This window comes from Octopus sinensis, linkage group LG20 (assembly GCF_006345805.1).
Source record: "Octopus sinensis linkage group LG20, ASM634580v1, whole genome shotgun sequence".
Classification (NCBI taxonomy): domain Eukaryota; kingdom Metazoa; phylum Mollusca; class Cephalopoda; order Octopoda; family Octopodidae; genus Octopus; species Octopus sinensis.
In genome coordinates this window covers 26,259,913-26,283,628 of record NC_043016.1, presented here as the reverse complement: position 1 = coordinate 26,283,628, position 23,716 = coordinate 26,259,913, and the positions used below count along the sequence as shown (strand labels likewise).

General features: G+C 36.9%; 1 protein-coding gene across 5 annotated transcripts in view; it reads left to right on the top strand.

The window, feature by feature from the left end:
- LOC115222628 overlaps window positions 1-23,716 on the top strand; it is a 102,637-nt gene that overhangs the window by 32,785 nt on the left and 46,136 nt on the right. For 2 of the 5 annotated variants that reach the window (XM_029792936.2, XM_029792934.2), the window contains exons 2-3: window positions 9,072-9,254; window positions 18,320-18,397. In XM_029792936.2, the coding sequence (XP_029648796.1) occupies window positions 9,072-9,254; window positions 18,320-18,397 (261 nt within the window). Of the gene's footprint in view, window positions 1-644; window positions 649-4,134; window positions 4,256-4,458; window positions 4,675-9,071; window positions 9,255-18,319; window positions 18,398-23,716 lie in introns of those variants that run through there. The other 3 variants (XM_036511493.1, XM_036511494.1, XM_029792937.2) reach the window with 3 other exon arrangements.

The following is a 23,716-nucleotide window of genomic DNA, read 5'->3' as shown; positions in this document are numbered from 1 at the left end:
TTATCGACAAAATAAATTTTTTAAGACAGATGCAAAGAAATTTTATAGGGAAATTGGCAAAAATAAAATACACATAGAAGATCCACCTAAGATTGAAGAAGTGGAGGAGTTCTGGAAGAAGGTATGGAGCACGAAAAAGAGTTTAATGCTGAGGCTGACTGGATAGAACGTGAGAAAGAGAGACTGGATGAACTTGAAGAACAGAAATGGGAAGCAATAGGAATAGAGGAGCTAAGGTGTGTCCTTAGGAAGGCTCATAAATGGAAAACCCCAGGACTGGATCGGATCCCTAACTTCTGGCTGAATTGTTTGACAGAGGTACACGAACATCTCGCTGCATCTCTGTCTGATGTCATTCAGACCCAGAGCAAATACCTGCTTGGCTGACTGAAGGAACCACCTACCTATTACCTAAAACCGAAGACACAAAAAACCCAAAGAATTACCGGCCAATAACATGTCTCAACACCACCTACAAAATCCTCACATCCATAATAACGGAGAGAATGTACGCTTTCTTGAACAAAATTCTATCCTTCCACAAGCTCAAAAAGGTTGTAAAAGAAACTCTTATGGGTGCAAAGACCAATTGCTCATAAACAGAATGATTGTAGAGAATAGCCGGAGCAAAACAAAAACCTGAGTATGGCATGGATAGACTACAGGAAAGCGTATGACAGTGTCCCACATAAATGGATACTCAAGGCCCTTGAGATATACAAGATCTCTCCTGTCGTCTCAAAATTCTTAGAGAATAGCATGACCATGTGGAACACACGTCTCTTTCTAAGCCATAGTAATGGGATGAGCCAGTCCAACAGCATCAACATCAAACGAGGCATCTTTCAAGGTGACTCCCTCTCTCCATTACTTTTTTGCATGGCACTGATCCCACTCTCAAACGAATTGGATAGTACCAGATATGGGTACAAAGTTTTTAGTAAGTTAATAAACCATCTTTTCTATATGGACGACCTAAAGCTGTTTGCCAGGAATGACCAAGAGCCCGAAGGGCTGCTAACAACTGTTAAAGAGTTTAGCAATGATATCGGAATGGATTTTGGCCTTGATAAGTGTGCTAAAGCAACTTTTGTAAGAGGCAAGCTCAGGCAAACAGCTTCTGTTAAATTAGATATTGACACTACCATCAAGGAACTTGACCCACAGAAAGTTACAAATACCTAGGAATCAACGAAGGAGATGGTATACATCATGCTACTATGAAGGAAAAAATAAGAAGGAATACTATAGGAGAATAAGGCTTGTACTGAAGACTGAACTCAACTCCAAAAATTGCATTGAGGCCATTAACACCCTGGCACTTCCAGTAGTCCAGTACAGTTTTAATATCATTAACTGGAACCTTACGGAACTCCAACGCTTAGACAGGAAGACAAGAAAGTTACTGACATCCAAGAGCATGCACCACCCTAAGGCAGATGTAGACCGCTTGTACCTACCTAGAAGCAGCGGGGGGAGAGGAATGATGCAATTAGAGCTGTGCTATAAGACCTCTACTGTAGGAATGAACAGGTACCTATCTAGTACAAAGGACTGGATGCTGCGACTTGTGTGCGAACACGAAAGCAACAAAAAGCTGCATTCTATTGTCAAGGAAGCTTATAAGTTCGAAAGGGAACTAGACATTAACCTTGAATCAGATGAAGAGCCGGAAACCACTGCTACCAAGCAAGCAAAGCGAATCAAGCAGACTGCAAAAAAGAACGGGCAGAATCAAATTGAGAGGCGGTGGAGCCAGAAGCCCCTGCATGGACAATATATTCTCCGAAGCCAAAATGCTGATGTAGACCAAGCAACAACCCATCAGTGGCTGAAGAGCTCTAGATTGAAAGCAGAGACTGAAGGTTTCATAATGGCAGCACAAGATCAAAGCTTGTTTACCAGAAATTACCAGGCTAACGTTCTCCGAAACGGTACTGACCCTAAATGCAGATTCTGCGACACATTTGACGAAACGATAGACCATCTCGTTTCGGGATGTCCTGTGCTGACACCAACGAATACAAAAATCGCCACGATAGGGTAGGACAGTATATACATTGGAAGATATGTAAACACTACAAATCCGACACTCCTGCTAACTGGTATGAACACCATCCTCAGCCAGTTGTTGAAGGTAAAGATGTCACCATCCTCTGGGATTTTCCAGTCAACACTGACAGAACGATCAAGGCTAATCGACCAGACATAATTGTTAAAGACAGGGAAGAAAATACCTGCAGACTAATAGAAGTAAGCGTCCCCACTGATAAAAATGTATCTGTCAAGGAATTTGACAAACTTAGTAAATATAAGGACCTGGAAATCGAAATACAGAGGATGTGGAATCTTAAAACAAAAACTGTTCCTGTTATTGTAGGTGCCCTAGGTATGATAAAAAAGGGATGTCAGAAACACCTAGACAATATCCCTGGAAAACCATGTCTCAAGGAAATCCAAAAGATTGTGCTAACAAGTACTGCCCACATCCTTAGAAAAACCCTATCAATGTAAATGTCTGTGTTTGCATTACATGGAGATATATCTCTACTTCCCCTCCCCAAGCTTTCAGCTATATTTCAACAACTCTTAACCTTCACTTGCCCTAGGGCGCTGGGTGTGCCCCGGCAGGTGATTGCATCAAACATGCAGATTAAAAGTAAATGACAATGATAATAATAATATTAATTATTATTATTATTATTATTATTATTATTATTATTATAACAACATCGAAAAATACCTTAGTAATGAGAACCCAGGTTCGAAATTTCCCCAAGACACCTGATAAAGGCTGGAGGGTATATCAGTCAAAACATTGTGTTAACAGCAAACAAGATGAGGACAAATATCCGTCAAATGTAAATAATGCACATAATTCCTCATCTCTTACATATAGAACTGTATTAAAAGAGTGTGTGTGTATATGTGTGTGAGCGTGTCGTTGTAAGGGTTTTGCCTGTAAACAAGACTAACAAAATAAAAGATAAATAAAATCTTTAAAAATCAACAATGTGTAAACAAAATTATAATATCCTTCTAGGCAAGACTTCCGCCCGTCCCCCGCAAAAAAACCACCCTTTAGAAAAAAAATTTGTCTTCGCCCCGCCCCCCTCTCCCCCCCAAAATTGGCAAAAATCGATATTTCTAAATTACCACCCCCACCCTTATTTCCTTCATTTGAAACTTTTTTTCACAACTTTTTTTTCAAAATATGCGGGAAAATACGGAGATTATGATTCTGAAAACAATTTCCGAAAATCCGTGTAAAATTTTTTTTTAACAATTTTTTTTTTCTAAAAATGCTGAAAAATACGGACATCATGATTAGGACAAAAATTTCAAAACATTTCTGGGATCTTTTCGGTTTGAACGGCAGTTTTTAACATAATTTCTAGGTAACTAAGAATTTTTAAACTTGTATACTGGTAGAATGTGTTTATAAAACATCTTTTCCTCTTGGCTTTATTGAGAAAATTCTATAATTTGTAAGATATTTGTTGTTTTTTTCTTCAATTTCTGCAATTTCAACCAATCAGTAACGTCTATTGAGTTAAAAAGCATTCTGTGCCGTATGAATATGTCCCTCGTTTAAGAAACAGATTGGGTTTATTTACATTTGTGAAGAAAAAAGATACCCTTCCCCCCACCCCTAACCCTAACCCTAAAATAGATTGAAATGCAATAGATCGATACTAGGGTCATAATTATGGGTGACAATTTCATATGACACCGCTAGAAAAAACTGCCGTTCAAACCGAAAAGATCCCATTTCTGTACTTACGGTTAGGGTTTTAGGGTTAGGGTTAGAGTTAAGGTTTTAGGGTTAGGGTTTTAGGGTTAAGGTTTTAGGGTTAGTGTTTTAGGGTTAGTGTTTTAGGGTCAGTGTTGGGGAAAAAGTCAAAATTTAAGTTGGGGGGAGGGGGCGGGAATATCACAGTGCCAATTTTTGGCAATTTTCTGGAACCTCCATATACGAAAACGAGGATTTTGGGCAAAAAAAAAAAAAAATTACAAAAATAAACAGATTTGGGAGGAAATGGGGGGGGGGACGGGCGGAAGTCTTTCCTTTTTTCTTTACTCAAGAAAGTAGGGTGTAGTTTGAAAGACAGGATTTGACTGCCATTTCTTGCAGCCTGAGTGACCAATTAGACATTCTTTCAATGCTGTTGATCTTGTCAACAGCGTTTTCCTTTCAGCTGTCGTATAAGCAACAGCTGTCATTGTTATCATTTGTTTAGTAATATTGTCGCAGGTAATATTGGTCAGTTTGTTTTTTTTTATAATTGTTGTTGTTGCTGTTTTTTCTGTTATTGTTGTTTTCTTACGAACGTTTTCTACTTGATAACGGCGGTGACAGGATCAATATGTAACCTACAAAAAAAAAAAAAAAGTTAAAAGGCTTCGTAATCACGGAAATTCTTGCACACGCTGTGTGTGTGTATGCATGTGTGTGTGTATGCATGTGTGTGTGAATGTGTAAGAGTTTTCGTATGTTTGGGCGTTTTTTTTTTTTTTAACGTCCGGTTCAACCCCCAACAAACACCACCACCACCAGCAACGCGAACACCATCCATGCCAGCGTAAATATTAGATCAATACATTATTGTCCAGGCATTGTTTTTATATCCGGACGCTCTTTACGCCGTTAATCTACATCTGTCGTGTTTTAAGGTAGGTAGGGAGGTTTTTTTCTTTCTATTTCTACAAGTTTTTGAATGTACAGTTTGCCATCTAAACTATTTATTAATATGGAAATGACAACGAAGAACATTTCATCATAGAACATGTAATTTTCATGTATAAGTGTAGTAAGATATGTTTACGTGTGTATTTTCCCGCATATGTGTGTGTGTATGGGGTGTGTCAAAACGTGGTGTTTTCATTGCTTTTTTGACTTTGAGGCAAAATATATTCTTTTACAAATATTCACTACCTGGCAAAAAATAAATCAGCTAAGCAAACTTCCTTCCTTAAATGCATTAAAAGCATAATTAAAAACATAATCTAATCACTACGGATTTCAGAAAACTGTCAACGTTCTCTTTGGGCATATAAAAGACAAATTTGGCTGGGGCAAAATGAGTAAGATAAGATAAAGTAAATTTGTTGCGTCAGTTCTCCAGAAAACCGATTCATACACATCAATATCCATCAATATCCATCCCTTGACATCAGAAAGATCAAAGATGCAAAAAAAAAGAAAAAAAAAAAAGAAAGAAAAATATAAATATCTAAGTCAAATGGAAGAGGATCAGGGAAAAATGCAATTTGATATGAAATTAATATAGCTAATTAAAAAATAACTCTATATTATCTATAGCTTCATCACAATCTGCTGAGAGTGTCCTCTTTGTGATATATTTACTCACAATACAGTTAAACAGACGAAATTATTAGAATTAGGCATTATTCATTTTATCCCCTTTTAGACATCAGTTTTTGAAACTTGAAAATTATCAAATTAGACATTAGAATTGGGGAAAAAATTTGACTTGGAATCCAGCAGAGAAAAGAATATTGATTGTTAAACAGCAAAAATTATCCATATATGTTATTATCGATCTCAATTACAATTGGGTTAAAGTTGTGGGAAATTTTCTTGAAAAAAGAGGAACTTACCACCTGACTATGTTTTGGACACTCTCAACTTCAATGACAACAATGCTGACCAACTTCCACTCCTAAAATAATGATACAATACTTGCAGTGTAACGATTCCAAACAGGTAATGAGAAAATAATGAGAGACCAGTAGTTACTCATTTTGCTCCAGTTACTAATTTGTGCACCGCCCCTCTATCTCTCTCTATATATACAATAATGCCTTTATATACTAGTTAATTTGTTCCCAGATACCACTAAGTAGCAATGTTATAAATCGCAATTCATTCCCAGAAAAATATTTTACCAATAAAATTTATAATACTCATAAATAAATGGAAATAAAACAACAGTAGAATGTAAAGAATATTTTATGTGAAATAAAAAGAATACCAAGATCATTTATAATTAAAAAAATATCATTATAATCGTTTTCCGAATCCCTTTCACTTGCACTAGACTCACATACACCATTACTTGTAGACATGTTCAGTGATTCACAAGCACTTTAAGACAAATTTGTAGATTTCTTTTTATAAAACAAGATTGAGTTATTTGGTTAGAAGCTTTTTTTTTCACTCTCTATAAATTTCACTCTCTAAAAACACGCAGAAGCATTTGTTATGGTAGTAGAAACTTTTGCACAAAGTTCAAAATTTGGATCTTGTGCTTGAAAAATAAAACTCATAAACCCAGGGTCTTGTAAAGCAGGTCCTCAGTCTCATAAAGTGAGGTATTACTGTATATATATTTATGTGTGCATGTGTGATATATATGTATATATATATATATAATATATATATATATATATAATCATCTCAGAGTATCATATATCCCCAAAAAAGAAGCATACTCTAAAGCATAGAGCAGTAATGTATTTATATGTAGTTAAATCTATGTCCAGTCATAGAGTGACCTTTGGTTTTGCATCTACAAGGGCTTAGCCCCATATGGTCCCATTCTCCAGTTTGGGCTTATACCAGCTTCCGCTTACTGAATTTTCTGCTCTTGCCTTCTCTAGGATCTCCTGCATCATCATTACCATCCTCTCTCCTACTTTGTCTCTGCAGCTTGCTCCATATTCTCATCTTGACATAGCTGCATGCTGTTCAAAGCCACCTCACTATTTGATAGTGACCCACTACTCTCCCACACATCGAGGATAGTTCTTGTCTGTTGATGGAATCTCATTTCTTCTCTGAAACACCAACATGCCTGTTTTGTCTCTTTGAAGCTTGACCCCAATGCAGCTCCTCCAACCATTGTCTCCGGTGATTTTGCAGTCAGACCGAACTTCTACATGACCTCTACAACAGATACTACAATCTCGTCTACCAGGATGTCTTCTATATAGGAATTGGTGGCCTTTTTTAACTTGTCCATCTTTCCCAGGATAGATTTGAGCACTGTTTCCATGATCTTTGGTGCAGAATCCAGCCTGAAACTCAGCCTAGTCAAACTGTATGTCTGGCACTTATATCTCACCAGCTGATGCTTCCACAATTTCTTGCTCTTATAGAGCTGCAGATATGCTGACTTCAAGTTGAGAATTGTTGCAGCCCAGGTTATCCATCTCCATTCTCAGATCTCTCCACAGACATCAGTCACCTCGCTAACCATGTGACATGATACATGATCATTCACCTCTTGAAAGTCCAGTACCAGTCTGATCTTAGCCTTTGTATGATCCTTCCATAAAGGCTTCCTTTAGGCACTGCTCAATTTTCTCTGTGTCCAGCTGGTTTGTTTCATCTATTTTGAGGTACAGTGCCAATGCGTTTCCCTCCAGATACAGAACCATGAGACCTGCTACATCTTCAATGCTTTGCAATCTGGCTGGCACCTTGATCTTACAGATCCAAACGATAACTTCTCCCTCGACACATAAAGGTCTCATAGCATCACTACCAATCCTTATTTTCACCACCATTTTGTGAAAGGAGACAACAACAACAACAAAAGAAAAAATATATATATATACACAAGTGCTGAAATAACTTGTAATATGAAGACCAAAGTGCATTCACCTACCAATCCTGTCCGGCTGGGTTCAATGCATACACAATGCTTTAAAAATCTCAGGTTTGCCATAATGGGTACATCTTAAATACTGCGCTTTATCAACCATCCTGGTCCTTTATCATCTCTTCAATGAGGTTCAACTTCCTGAGATTTTTCTTCACTACTTTGTCTTATTTCTTTTTGGATTTCCTTCTTCCATAAGTTCCATCCACATTAAGGAATTAGAGATTCTTTATGCAGCTACCATTGTCCATATGCATCACATGCCCATATCAACATAACCTTCTCCTTTTCACACTATATCCAATGTTTCTTGTGCCCAATTTTTCTCTAAACACATTTGCACTTTGTCATACATGCACACTGACATCATTCACCCTGCAGAACATGCTAGTTTATTTCTTTATAGTTTTTGCAAGTCCTCAGCATTTAGAGCCCATGTCTCACTACCATGAATCTTTGCAGTTCATACATAACCATACAGCCTGTCTGCATTTCACTCTGATAGAAAATCCTTTTGCTACCAACAGTGGTAATAACTCTCTTAACTTTCTCCAGCTTATCTGAGTTTAGAAATCCTCTTGACCCACTCTAGAACATCTAAAAGAGTTGACTGACAAGCTAAAATAGTAGTCAAATCTTTCCAGACTCAAAACACTATATTAAAAAAAAAAAAAATGAAATTTGTCTGGGCAAAAAAAAAAAAAAAAAAACTTCAAAAGGTGGAGTTATATCTAAAACATCACTGATATTAAATTTTCTTATTTGGCTCTGACTTGGATTGAGGCTAAATATCAGTAGTAACAACTGCAACAACAACAACAACAGCAGTGGAGGCACAATGGCCCAGTGGTTAGGGCAGCAGACTCACAGTCGTAAGAATGTGGTTTCGATTCCCAGACTGGGCATTGTGAGTGTTTATTGAGAAAAAACACCTAAACTCCACAAGGTTCCAGCAGTGGTAGTGGTGAACCCCACTGTACTCTTTCACTACAACTTTCTCTCACTCTTTCTTCCTACTTCTGCCACAAAGCAGAGGAACCATGGTGTGGTAAACTTTCAGACCCTACTCTCGATTGCGAATCCTCTGTACCCCAAGATGGTTGAGCTCTCCACCCATTAAAAGCCACCATTTATGGATTGAGGATAACAACATAGCTTTCATGCCTGTGCAACCGCAAGTCTATCGCGTGTGGTGGGTGGATCTTCAAGTTGCCACACGCATTCTTTGTAGCTTAGAATAGGCTCGAATTAGAGATTATTCTTAGTGGATAATGGCGTGAGTCTTGATTTGAAGAAGAAGACAGCAACAGCAGCCACAACAACAATTGTAACAACTAAAAAAAAAAAACTTGTATGTACCATGCTTGTATGTTAAAATCACGAGTAAAACAAATCAGATGTGTCAGATAAAATTACTCAGATTCTTTGGAAATTTTATTTCAGGGTCCTCAATACAGAAAGATGCTTTTCTTGACTTTCCTGTCCCTGCTCCTACTTTCTGAGTGTGAATCAATGAGTCCCGGGAAATATTCTTCACTTCCAGAAAAGCTGAAGACGAAGGATAAAGATGATAACCATGGAGGAATTAAAATGGGTATTGTTTCAAAATTTTGTGATGATGGCAAGGTAATCATATGAACTTTTATTTTATATCTTATCCTTTACCCAACCCATACCACAATGTGGTATGGGTTGTGGGTTCTGATCCGCCTTCAAGAGTTTTAGTTGATTGTCTTTTCATTTATTCTTTTACTTGTTTCAGTCATTAGACTGTGGCCATATTGGGATGCCCCCTGGAGGAGATTTTAATTGAACAAATCGACTCCAGTATTGTATTTTTTTTTTCAAATCTGGTACTTATTTTATTGGTCTCTTTTGCTGAACCGCTAAGTTACAGGAACATAATAAACAAGCCAATACCACTTAGGGGACAAACACAAAGACACACACACACACATAGATATTATCATCAGCATCGTTTAATGCCCGCTTTCCATGCAGGCATAGGTTTGACAAGAACTGGCCAGGTAGGAGACTACCCCAGGCTACTGTGTTTGATTTGGCTCGATTTTTACAGTTGATACCCTTCTCAACACCAACCACTCTGCAGAGTGGACTGAGTGCTTTTTACATACATACATATACATACATATACATACTCACACACACACATACATACATACATACATACATATATATATATATATATATATATATATATATATTCCTCATGACAGATCGCTAGCCACTACACATTATTTATTTTGTCTCCTTGTTCCTTTCTGTGGAAGAGCATAGGCTCGAAACGTTAAAGACTTTTTCACTTCCTGAGCGTTATAATAATACATCTGTTTGTTGTCTACACCACCTGTCTTCATCTTTTGTTTTTTTGTGAATTCTCCCCCTATATATATATATCTTTTCTCTTCCTCACATTTCCTCTTCATGCACTATAATTACCTCCCACTCCTCATCCCTGCCCTCACTGCCCTACTCACTGTATGGTTGCTTTCCGCACTCCCTCTTTATACCTAGGTTCCCACCAGTCACTGCAGTCCCCACATCCACTCCCTACTCATACCTGGCTGCTTTTATTATGACCTCCATACCTTGAGGACATGCCCTGACAATTGCCACCATTTTTTCTTCTCTTTCTTACTCTACCACCCCACCTATGCTCTGATCCCCATTCCTTGTGAGTATATGCTGGCACTTCATGTTACCACCATCTCTCTCCTGCTCTCTCTTGCACTCTTGCTGTCTCCTACTCTCGCTCGCTCCCTCTCTCTCTCTCTCTTTCCCTTGCTCTTCCCTCAGGCTGGGTATCCATGTATCTCCTCTACAACAGTACATCTGTTTCTGCTCTCATTCTCAATCACTCTCTCTCTCTCCTTCTTTTGCTCTTCCCTCTGACTAGGTAACCAAGTATCTTCTTTACAGCAGCACACCAGTTTCTGTCCTCTTTCTTGTTACCTCCCCCCCTCTCTCTCTCTCTTTCCCTCTCTCTCTCTCTCTGGTTGGGTAACTATGTACCTCTTCTACAGCAAGACACCTGTAAGTGTCTCTGTCATATTCTAACCTTTCATCATCAAATACAAGTTCTCTTTCTCCAATGCCCCCTCCCCTCTCAAAATTCCTTGTCTTGCAAGTTAATTGGTGACCCTGCTGGTGCTGGTGCCATGTAAAATGTATCCAGTCCACACTGTAAAATGGTTGGCGTTTGGTAGGGCATCCAGCTGTAAAAGAATCATGCCAAAACTGACCTCGCCTGTATTGGTGTCACATAAAAAGCACTCAGTCCACCTTGTGGAGTGGTTGGTGTTAGAAAGGGCACCCAGCCATGAAAATCATGCCAAAACAGACAGTGGCCAGCTCCTGCCAAACCATCCAACCCATGCCAGCATGGAAGGCGGATGTTAAATGATGATGATTATGCTGATGATGATGATGATAATGACATACATACATACATTCGTACATACATACATACATACATTCATACATGCATACATACATGCATGCATGCATGCATACATACATACACACACACACACACACACACACACACACACACACGCACACACACACAAACAAACAAACAGACAGACAGACAAATAAACAAACAATGGGTTTTTTCAGTTTCTGTCTACCAAATCTACTCACAAGGCATTAGTTAACCCAAAGTTATAGTAGAAGACACGTCATATTTGTGTGTGTGTGTATCCAGCCCTGCTTGACATCTGGTGTTGGTGTGTTTACCTTCCTGTAACTTAGTGGTTTGGCAAAGAAATTGATACCGTGCTTTAAAAAAAAATATGTAGTAGGGTTGATTCATTTAATTAAAACTTCTTCAAGGCTGTGCTCCAGCATGGGCTGCTTTCTAATGACTAAAACATGTAAAAAGATAAAAGATACCTACAGAATAATTTTCCTTCACTTTTTGTTTCTTTACTCTTTTACTTGTTTCAGTCATTTGATTGCGGCCATGCTGGAGCACCACCTTTAGTTGAGCAAATCGACTCCAGGACTTATTCTTTGTAAGTCTAGTACTTATTCTTTCGGTGTCTTTTGCCGAAACAATAAGTTACAGGGATGTAAACACACCAGCATCGGTTGTCAAGCAACGTTGGGGGAACAAACACAGACACACAAACATATACACGCACATACATATACATATATATATATATATATATATATATATATATATATATATATATATATATATATATTTATATATATACATATATATGATGGGCTTCTTTCAGTTTCTGTCTACCAAATCCACTCACAAGGCTTTGGTCAGCCCAAGGCTATAGTAGAAGATACTTCCCGAAGGTGCCATGCAGTGGGACTGAACCCGGAACCATGTGGTTGGTAAGGAAGCTATGTACCACACAGCCACTCCTATGCCTATATATTAATATTGATTTCAAACTTTGGCACAAGGCCGACAATTTTTGAGGAGGAGTTAAATTGATTACATTGATCCCAGGCTCAGCTGGTACTTATTTTATAGATTCCCTAAAGGATGAAAGATAAAGTCGACTTTGGTGGAATTTGAACTCAGAACATCATTAGATGGAAGAAATGCTGCAAAGCATTTTGCCTGGTGTGCTAATGATCCTGCCAGCTCACTGCCTTAATACGCATATTAATATTGATAGACTTTTATTAAAATGCATAATTAATTAAATGTAAAACAAAGAAAACAAGTGGATGTATTCCACTGAAACTAGGTAAATAAAGATTTCGAACTGGGATGATCAGTAGCGACACCTGCAAGTCTGACTACGCTGCATTGATAAGGGGCAACAACCCTGAAACATGTCTGTAGCTGTCTGACTGGCAGGATGAAGCAGCTGACCTCCCTTGTTCGAAGGTTTGTAATGGATGCAGGTTGTGTGTCAAATAGCTAGCTTGAGGCGGTGGCCTCTTGGAGCTAATCAGCGACAGCTTTAGTCTTATATTTATAAGACTGCCATATTAGTATGGCGATAACTATTAATTTCCAGTAACGCTGCCGTAATCTCCTTTAGAGAGACTTAGTCATTTTAATATTTCTATTAAAGAAAATGATACAATTATTTATACACATACATAAGTACATGCGTACACACATTCTTGCATAAACACATACATGCATGCATACAAATACATGTATATACATGCACACATGCATACATATGTACATGGTTGCTGTCAGCTTGTAGATGAATATGGCCATCACTGACAAATTATCTTACCCTAAATATTAATGACAATGGCTGTCAGGGTTAAATTTCCACATGTAGAAATTAAACCCTTTAGCTTTCAAACAGGCCATGTCAGATCTCATTATTTTACTAGTTTTATGTTAAAACTGGTCAGATCTGGCTTCTCACTTATGGTCCTTAAGAATGATGTCAGTTGTGGGGAGGGTGGTACTTATATATATACATGTATATATATATATATATATATTGTTATATTTTGGAATGGTCATATTGCCAGTTTAGCCAATAAAAACACACACACTATATATTTGGTGTTATTTTGCTTCAGTGTTATTTATTTATTACATTGATCTTAATCTTATTTTGGCCAGAGTTCTTTCGTCACACTCCTGTGACCGCATCAGTGGTTCTTTGTTTTCTTCTTTCTTATTTGTGTCTCTCCTTACTAACCGTCAGCCATTTTGTATTTCTATTGTATGTCTTCATTTGCGCATGCTTATATCTCTATGTGTGTCTGTTTAGTTAGTGTGTATGTGTGTGTGTGGGAGGATGCCTGTAATATTTGTATCTTCTGTTTATATATGTTCATGTAATTTGTATTTTGTTTTTGTTGTTTTTGTTTATTCTTATTTTGTTCATGTGTTTACATCCACTTATTATTATCATTACATATGCTTGTATGTATGTATGTGTGTATGTATGTATGTATGTATGTATAACAACAATACTAGTAATAATAATAATAAATCAAATCGAAAAAAAAAAAAATATATATATATATATAGATAGTTATTTATTTCTATTAGTTTATTTATCTGTGTATTTATTATGTTTTCGGGATCCTCTATCGTCATATATTGTGGTGTGTGTTAGTGCTCCATTCTAGTTTTCTATTCAGGCTAGGTTTATTTTCTATTATGTGTGTAGCTTCTGTAATTTGTCTAATTGTTGCATCTGTTCTATGTGTGGACAATATTTTAATTTCTATGTTATTGATTGATCCCCTGTGTTCCTGTTCAGCGTGTTGGTACAGAACCGATGAGCTTTTACCTTCCTTGAGTTGTCTCCAATGTTCATTTACCCGCTCTCCTATGCTTCTTGCCGTTTCCCTTACGTATGTCGTTGTCTTGTTACTGCATCGTCCCTCTATACATCTTATACTATAGACTACATTTCTGGCTTTACAGTTTGTTTGTGGGCTAAATCTACATACAGTACAGTACTTATCCGTACAGGGGGTTCTACTAAAAGGATAGGTTCTACCAATTATAGATTTGATAGGGTTGCCTGGCTTTTCAACAACCTTAATTCTTAGCTTAAGTTTGTCTAGGATCCTTCTAAAGCGGTACGCCAGTTCACCTCGGCATCCGAAACTCAGTGTTTTCTCTTGGCTACCGAATAATTGTCACATATTATTTTACAGATAAAATTCCTCTATTTACATAATATTGAGGTCTCTTTCTTTCTTTTGTTATATTACTGTTTTTACCAATACATACATACATACATATATATATACACACATACACACACACACACACACACACACAGATATGTGTGTGTGCCTGTGTGTGTGCATATGTGTATGAATATATATATATTTCATAGATGAGATCCAAATATTCTCCATATAGAATACACATAACAGTGCTTAAGAGATTGAAACTTGAGAGCAGGTATAGTATAGAAGTAAATGTGAGGATAAGCAAGTTAAACAGATCAATATATAAAGTATATTAAAGACATAAAATACAAAATATGTTTATATATATATACATATAAAAAGGTCCACATTTGTCTGTGGTCACTTTGACACCTGACATTTGGCACACAGTGCACCTGTTCAGAAAACATCGATTTGATGGAGAGAGTGAGCTAATGTGTGATATGAACATGTGATCATTATAGACAAATCATTTGTGCTGATCGTTTGGTAAAAGATGAATGCTCATCTGTTGTCTTCGATGGGAGAGTCCATCATGTACATATATCAACCTCAAGCCAACCAAGGCTTTAGGAGCGGATTTGGTTGACGGAAGCTGAAAGAAGCCATCATATGTATTTGTGTGTGTGTGTCCCTGTAACCTAGCAGTTGAGTAAAAGAGACCAATAGAATAAGTACCCAGCTTTGATATAAGTATCGGGGTTGATTTGTTTGGCTAAAATTCTTCAAGGTAGTACCTCAGCATGGCCACCACTGAATGACTGAAACAAATAAAAGAAAAAAATACACCCATCCAACCATCCATCCATCCATACATACATATATGTACACACACACATTATTTAATAAACATAGTATATATTTTTATGAGCTACTAATAGTTTCATACAATGAAAAATAGCTGTAACAGCATTTAATATTGTCTAGTGCCTTTGCACAATCCTTCATGGAACATTACAATATGGTTCTTAAATTGTTATTTTTCATGTTCTTGAATTGATATTTTCAGTTACTTATGTTTATGCCAAATAAATATACTATATTCTTTTATATAAGCATATATATATATATATATATATATATATATATATGTATATTAGAAGGTTTGGAGATGATGTACAGGTATTATATTAGAAGAAATGAGGTACTCAGAAACCTGGATGGTTTTATGTTTACAGATATTTATTAGTATGTTACATGTTTTTATAAATCATATATCATATATTAGTGCTTTCGTCCACTCTAGTGGAATTTTCAAATTCAAATTTTCAAATTTGACAACTCTACTAGAGTGGACGAAAGCGCTAATATACGATATATGATTTATAAAAACATGTAACATACTAATAAATATCTGTAAATATAAAACCATCCAGATTTCTGAGTACCTCATTTCTTCTAATATATATAGAATGGTTGTATACTGTCAATCTAACAAGAACGTGACAGTAGGGGGTACACCACCGCTGTATAGCCCTAGGAGGCATCGAACGCCTCCTGATAGCTTTGACACATTTTTTCTCTGTTTGTCTCCCCTTCGTATATGTATATAAGGACACAGGGAAAAAATGTGTCAAAGCTATCAGGAGGCGTTCGATACCTCCTAGGGCTATACAGCGGTGGTGTACCCCCTACTGTCACGTTCTTGTTAGATTGACAGTATACAACCATTCTATCGCCCCACCACCGTACATGTCTCTACGAGAGATTTAGAAATTCAATATTTCTTATATATATATATATATATATATAACCCCATTTTGTATATATATCTGTATGCATTATTTTTATACTATTACACCTACTTATATCAGTACACACTTTTTCTTGTATATTTATATTTAGTTATCTTATTATCCTGCTTCTGATCCATTACTTTCAATCAATAGATAGTATGTATGTCTTTCCAGGTATTCCATATGTAAGTGTTTTGAGTGGTCTTTATAGAGACCACCTAATAATTGATTAATTAATTAATTAAGTGAAGATGAGGGATTAAATTGATTCTACTTAATAGCAATCTTCCTTTTAATGTTTAAAATTGATCCATATACACCTTTTACCTAATAAAAGATTGTATTTTATTTTTGTACAACATAATAAGGTTGTTTATAAACAACATACTCCCACTGAGCCCCTGATAATTTCTGGATCTCATTATAGTTATAAGAGGAGTAATATTGTAATTTATCAGTTATACAAGAACGAAATTGCATATACATGAGAAACATACATATATATACACACATACACACATGCACACATATATATATATATATATATATATATACATATATGTTTCCACTCAAACATACTCATAGGTACATACATATTATATGTGTTTAGAAGGGAGGATAAGTGCAGTAGTTTGTATCATTATAATTATATAATATAATTATAACAATAATACACAAACTTATATATATTTTCATATAAACATGATATGTTTATTTCTCCATTACAATATTACTTCTCTTACAACTTTCTCATATCTCTGTTTATAGTTATGTATATGTATAAATATGTGTGTGTATTTATATTTATAACTTAACCTTATGTACTTTCTAAAATCTCTGACGAAGCCTAGAGAAACACCCAAGTATCTCAATTTCATCTACTAATTACTTCAGTCTACTGGAGGGATAAAGGTAGAATGAGGTATTTTTGCCTCTTGGCTGAAACAGCTGTAAGATATTTTCCCAATTTCTATTCCTGTATGTTATATATTTTAATAATTATTGGTATCTTTATATATTTTATATGTAAAGCATAATATGTTATACATGTATGTATATTGTTGTAATTGTCATTTTAGTAAATAAATAAATAATTTGACATAATATAATGATTAGAAGTTGATGAATACCACCTATTGATCCCCTCCATTTTCTTATTGCTCTATAAATTAATGGTAAAATATCTCTTTACATTCACCAATTTAGTACACTAGGTAATGTAATTGCAATGCAATAAAAAACACACTTGTGTATTAATAATTGGGTATTCTACCAGCAGTATATTGGATAGATATTATCCCTTAGTTGGGTGGATTCACAACCTCTAACTTTCTTGGAATATATATATATATATATATACACACACACACACACACATCACACATATATGTATGTATATATTTCAATACAGAGCAAATAATTCAGAAAATCTTTGCAAAAATATTATTGACTCTGTTATTATCTAGTGTAACAGTTAGAAATTATAATAACAGAATCAATAATGTATGCAATTGCAGGCCCAAAAAAGTAATTAACTAGCTGAAGAATTAAAATTAATCCAAGGACATACTAAGTATATCTACCTGCTGGAAATAACAGTCAAAACTTATCTAAATCGCCGAAAAAGACACTGATAATAACTACAGAAATCAACTGTCTGCAGGCAAACAGGCTAAGACAATCTCTCAACTTACATTCAAGTATTTGGACTCATGTTGATTGGTTTCTGGACTGGCATTAAAGCCTCACCTTCCTCAGCATGCTTAACCTTAATGGAAAGTTGGGGCTTTGAATTCATATATTGTGACATATATATATATATTAATATATATATATATATATATATATATATATATATATAAGGATTATAAACATTATTTCAATGCAATTGTATTATTTCCCAGCAAACATTTGTGCCTTGTTGTGCCACTATTTCCTATATATATATATATATATATACACATACACGCACACATACTTCAAAACGTGGAGTAGATGAAACAGACACAACTGATGAAGGGGAATATTCTTTTTGTTGCATGTCTCGTTTCTCTGTTTGTTTTCTGTTTTTGTTTTTGTTTTCGTTTCACATTGTGTTCAACATTTTTTGATGTCCTGTACCCATATATGCATGTATGTATACATATATATGTAGGTATGTACATATATGTATGTATATATGAATATATTTATATATTATTTATATTATTATATATGTGCATACATACATATGTATACACACATACATTCACACACACAAATTATTTACATGACTTTATTCATTGTGTATTCCAGATCTCCCTTGATGTGGATCTCAAGGATTCTACCATTGGTTATAAGTGCAAACAGGCTATTAACCATGTAAATCAAGTGGTAATTTAATAATATTTAATATATCTATATAAATTTAATACCGCCTTGCTCTATAATAAATATATCATTGATACCATTGCATCTTAATGTTACTTAGTTATGGCAATATTGAAGACATGCCCTAAATTTCTTGGAATGTATACTAATATAGGATTTCTGTTTTTTTTTAAGAAAACTATTTTTGGAAATTTGTTACGAATTTATATCTATTCTTTTTTGTCATCATCCCCATTCTTGTCATTCTCATCATCACCATCATTATGTGTTATTGCTGCCACTGCTGTCATCCTGAAAACCACATCTAACCACCATTGCCTCTCTTCATCATTGACATCTTCATCATCGTTGTCTTCATCATTGTCATCTTCATCGTTGTCATCTTCATTGCCATTAGCTTCATCATCATCATCATCATCTTCATCATCATCAGCGTCATTGTCATCGACTTCATCATTGTCATCTTCATCGCTGTCATCATCGTCATCTTCATTGTCATCATCTTCATCATCATTGTCACCATCTTCATCATTGTCATCATCTTCATTGTTGTCATTTTCATCATCTTCATCATCGCCATCTTCATTACAATCACTGCTACCAATACTGCCTTCTCTAGCAGCAGCATTAGCACTACCACCACCACCACCACCACCACCAACACCATCATCGTCATCTTCATTGTCATCATCTTCATCATTGTCATTATCATCATCATCATCATGGTCATTATCATCATCATCATTGTTGTCATCACCACCACGTCTACTATTGCTATTGTCATCACTGTTGTTGCTGCTGCCATGGCCACCACTATTACCAACACCATCACTATCACCATCATCACCACTACTGCTGTTGCCAGAGCCAGCCACCTCCTCCATCATCATTATCATCATCATCAACACCATCACCATTATCACATCATCATCATCAAGAAGAACATAACAGAATAGGCGCAGGAGTGGCTGTTTGGTAAATAGCTTGCTTACCAACCACATAGTTCCGGGTTCAGTCCCACTGCGTGGCACCTTCGGCAAGTGTCTTCTACTATAGCCTTAGGCCGACCAACGCCTTGTGAGTGGATTTGGTAGATGGAAACTGAAAGAAGCGCGTCATATATATATATATATATATATATATATATATGTATGTGTGTATATGTTTGTGTGTCTGTGTTTGTCCCCCCAACATCGCTTGACAACCGTTGCTGGTGTGTTTACGTCCCCGTAACTTAGCAGTTCGGCAAAAGAGACTGATAGAATAAGTACTAGGCTTACAAAGAATAAGTCCTGGGGTCGATTTGCTCGACTAAAAGCAGTGTTCCAGCATGGCTGCAGTCAAATGACTGAAACAAGTAAAAGAGTAAAGAGTAAAGAGAGAATCTGTAGCTATCTAAATACACTAAATAGCTTGATGCCTGTAATCGGTACCTTCATGACATCTCCACATCACACTTGTGCAAAGCATACACACAGCCTCATAAATTCAGATGACATTGTACTCATGTCTTCCTACAATTTTCCAATGTTACTTTGATCTTCCAACCTTCCATGTCTGAAATAAGCATTCACCAAATTCATTGATTTTCTTCTTAAGAGTAACCCCATAGAACAGTGGTTATCAACCATTTTTTTTTATCTATAAATCTCTCTGATTACTATTTTACTCTGGTGCACCACCATAGCCATTCCATGTTTAAAATGTAGTGTCATAGGTACTTTTTCGAAAAATTTCTATTTTGCTTTCCACTCATTAACTTTCTTAGGTTGAACTGCGTAAAACGTTTGGGAAAGAAACCTAGCCGTTTCTTGGAATAAATAAATGCTCTTTGGCTTGGCATCATGCTCTTGCTTGATGGGGCTGGGGTTATATCAGCTACGTTGTCCCAGAGACATCATTATGCATAGAGCCAACCAGGTCCGCCGCTGCTCTTCATTGCTGGTGGTCTCAGGCCAGCCCCTCTGCATCCTCCAAGATGACATTGAGCCTCTGAAGACTTTCCCCAATTACATTTGACTATCTGGTGTGAACCCTGCCAAGAGGCCTATTCTAGTTCCAGTTGCTGTGGATGGTGGATATGATGGAGGGGTAGGACAAGAATATACTTGCCTCATAAACTGGTTGTAAGATTTTGTATTGTTCAAGTTGAAATGAAGGAAAAAGTTATTTGTAGTTGTTTCCTTTGATTCAGTTCTGATAATCTTTTTAACTGCTCCATATCTCTCTCTCTCTCTCTCTCTCTCTCTCTCTCTCTCTCCTCTCTCTCTCTCTCTCCTCTCTCTCTCTCTCTCTCTCTCTCCTCTCTCTCTCCTCTCTCTCTCTCTCTCTCTCTCTCTCTCTCTCCTCTTCTCCCTCTCTCGCCTCTCTCCTGAGCAGTCAGAAAAAACCCCAGAAAAGTCTAAGGATTTGTTTATCACTGGTGCTTCTTTTGTATAAGAACTGATCCCTTGCTGCATTGTCTACAGGTTTAACGAGTTCCGGTCTAGTTGCTGTGGATGGTGGATATGAGGAGGGGTAGGATTATCTAGCAGGAGACAGTGGTAGCAACAGTGGTCATTATAAAATCTTTTTCATGGATCCTTAATATAACTATGGTGGATCTCCGATTTACTAAGTTGCTTGTGTGGACTCCGAAAAATCTTGTATGGCCCTTGGTTGAGAAACACTGACAAAGAACATTATAAGTGGCTGTCCATGATTCTTAGTGCTGTAAAATGGATCTCTGGTGCTTCTGATGATGAATTTTATATTGTTTTTCAATCAACTGAAATAGTTGCTTGTGGCTGTGTAGTTAAGTAACTCACTTCTCAATCATGTGGTCTTGGGTTCAGTTCCACTGTGCAGTATCTTGGGCAAGTGCCTTTAACTATTATAACTTTGTGAATAAATTTAGTAGACAGAAGCTAAAAGAAGTCTAACGTAGCCATCCATGTATCAAATTTAATGAATATATATATATATACTGTTGATAGGCCAAATACTGCAGTATTTGTTCAGAGATAATATTTCTTATGCACTTGCTGTGCTAAAAACACTACAAAATATCATAAAGACAAATGAAAATTTATCCCACCAGCTGTAGTGAGAGCCACAAGCATTTTGGCATTTTCAATGGTGCATACTTCCAGCCAGTCATATCATACACATTGATATATCTATATGCATATATCAATGTGTTTGTGTGTTTTTAGACATCATATGATCATTGTAAAGTCATTGTAAAGAGTATCACTGACATACAAATAATGTTGTTCACTTTCCTGCCATCCATTGTCACATTTTTTTACTTTGCTTCAAAGCAGGTGAGGGTTGGCAAAAAAGGCATCCAGTAGTAGAAAATGTACCTCAATAAATGTGTCTCACTCACTCACCCACTCACCTACCACTAACCCACTCATTCACTCACACACCCGCTCAATCACTCACTCACCTATACACTCACTCACCTCTCACTCACTCATTCACTCACATCTCATTCACTCACTCACCCACTCACTCACTCAACCACCCACTCACTTAACCACTCACTCCATCACTTATTCTCTCCTTCACTCAACCCACTCACACACACCCACTCACTCACTCACATACTCATTCAACCACCCACTCACTTAACCACTCACTCACTCCTACCCTCACACACTCCCTCACTCACCCACTCCATCCCACCATCCCTCCCTCCCTCACTCACCCACTCAATCACTCATTCACACATTAACTCACTCACTCGCTCACTCAACCATCCACTCAGTCACTCACTACCTCACTCCATCACCCACTTACTCACTCTCTCCCTCACTCACCCACTCCCTCCCGCCCTCCCTCCCTCACTCAATCACTCATTCACACACACACTACTCACCCAGTCACTCACTCGATTGCTCACTCACCCACCCACTCACTCATTCACCTACTCACTCAACCACCCATTCACTCACCCACTCACTCACTCACTCCCTCACTCCATCACCCACTTACTCACTCCCTCACTAACCCACTCACTCACTCACTCCTTCACTCAACCACTCTGCATAGAGTATCAGAAATGAAACAAAAGCATGCAAACATTCAGAACAATCGCAAGTATCACATTTGATCAATTTGAAATGAATTACAAGAGTGATGGTAGTGGTGGTGGTCCTGGTGGTGGTGGTGATTGCGATGGTGATGTTGGTGATGGCTGTGGTCATAGCAGTGATAGTTGTGGTGGTGGTGATTTTCTTATTACAATGATGTAAACAACAATCTCCGCACCAAAAAAAAAACAAAAAAAAAACAACACAGCAAAGCTAACACTGACCAAGGAAAAACCTGGTCATGTATGGACTTGTTTATCACTGGTGCTTCTTTTGTATAAGAACTGATCCCTTGCTGCTATTGTCTACAGGTTTAAGGATTTCCTGTCTAGTTGCTGTGGATGGTGGATATGATGGAGGGGTAGGACAAGAATATACTTGCCTCATAGACTGGTAGTAAGATTTTGTATTGTTCAAGTTGAAATGAAGGAAAAAGTTATTTGTAGTTTGTTTCCTTTGATTCATTTCTGATAATCTTTAACTGCACCCAATAGTCTCTCTCTCTCTCTGAGCAGTCAGAAAAGGCTAATTCAATGAAAAATATTTCCCTCCTGTATTTCTTATTTCTTTATTGCCCACAAGGGGTTAAACCTAGAGGGGACAAACAATTTGAACTCAGAATGTAACGGCAGACGAAATACCTATTTCTTTACTACCCACAAGAGGCTAAACACAGAGAGGACAAACAAGGACAGCCAAATGGGTTAAGTCGATTATATCGACCCCAGTGCGTAACTGGTACTTAATTTATCGACCCCAAAAGGATGAAAGGCAAAGTTGACTTAGGCGGAATTTGAACTCAGAACATAGCGGTAGACAAAATACCACTAAGCATTTCGCCCAACGTACTAACGTTTCTGCCAGCTCACCACCTTTCCCTCCTATATGTCTGGAGATGTTACATCTAATTGATGTAGAGCTTATGGAGGTGGGCGTAGTGGTGGTGGTGTGGTGGTGTGGTGACAGCTGTGACAATGGTGTTGGAGAAGGTGTGTATGTGTGGAGGGTGTGAGTGTTTGTTTGTTTTGTTGTTTTGTGAACAATTTGTCTCTGTCCTTACATTTTAACTCTTTGCTGTTGCATAGGAACTGAGAGTGTAAAATAACCAATCACCATCATTAATCAATTTATATTCCGTTTTGATGCAAAAAAAAAAAAATAAATAAAGTAAAAAAAAAACAGAAAAAAAACATATGACCAAGCAAACAAAAAAAAATTAATATTTCCAGGAATAATGTAGTCT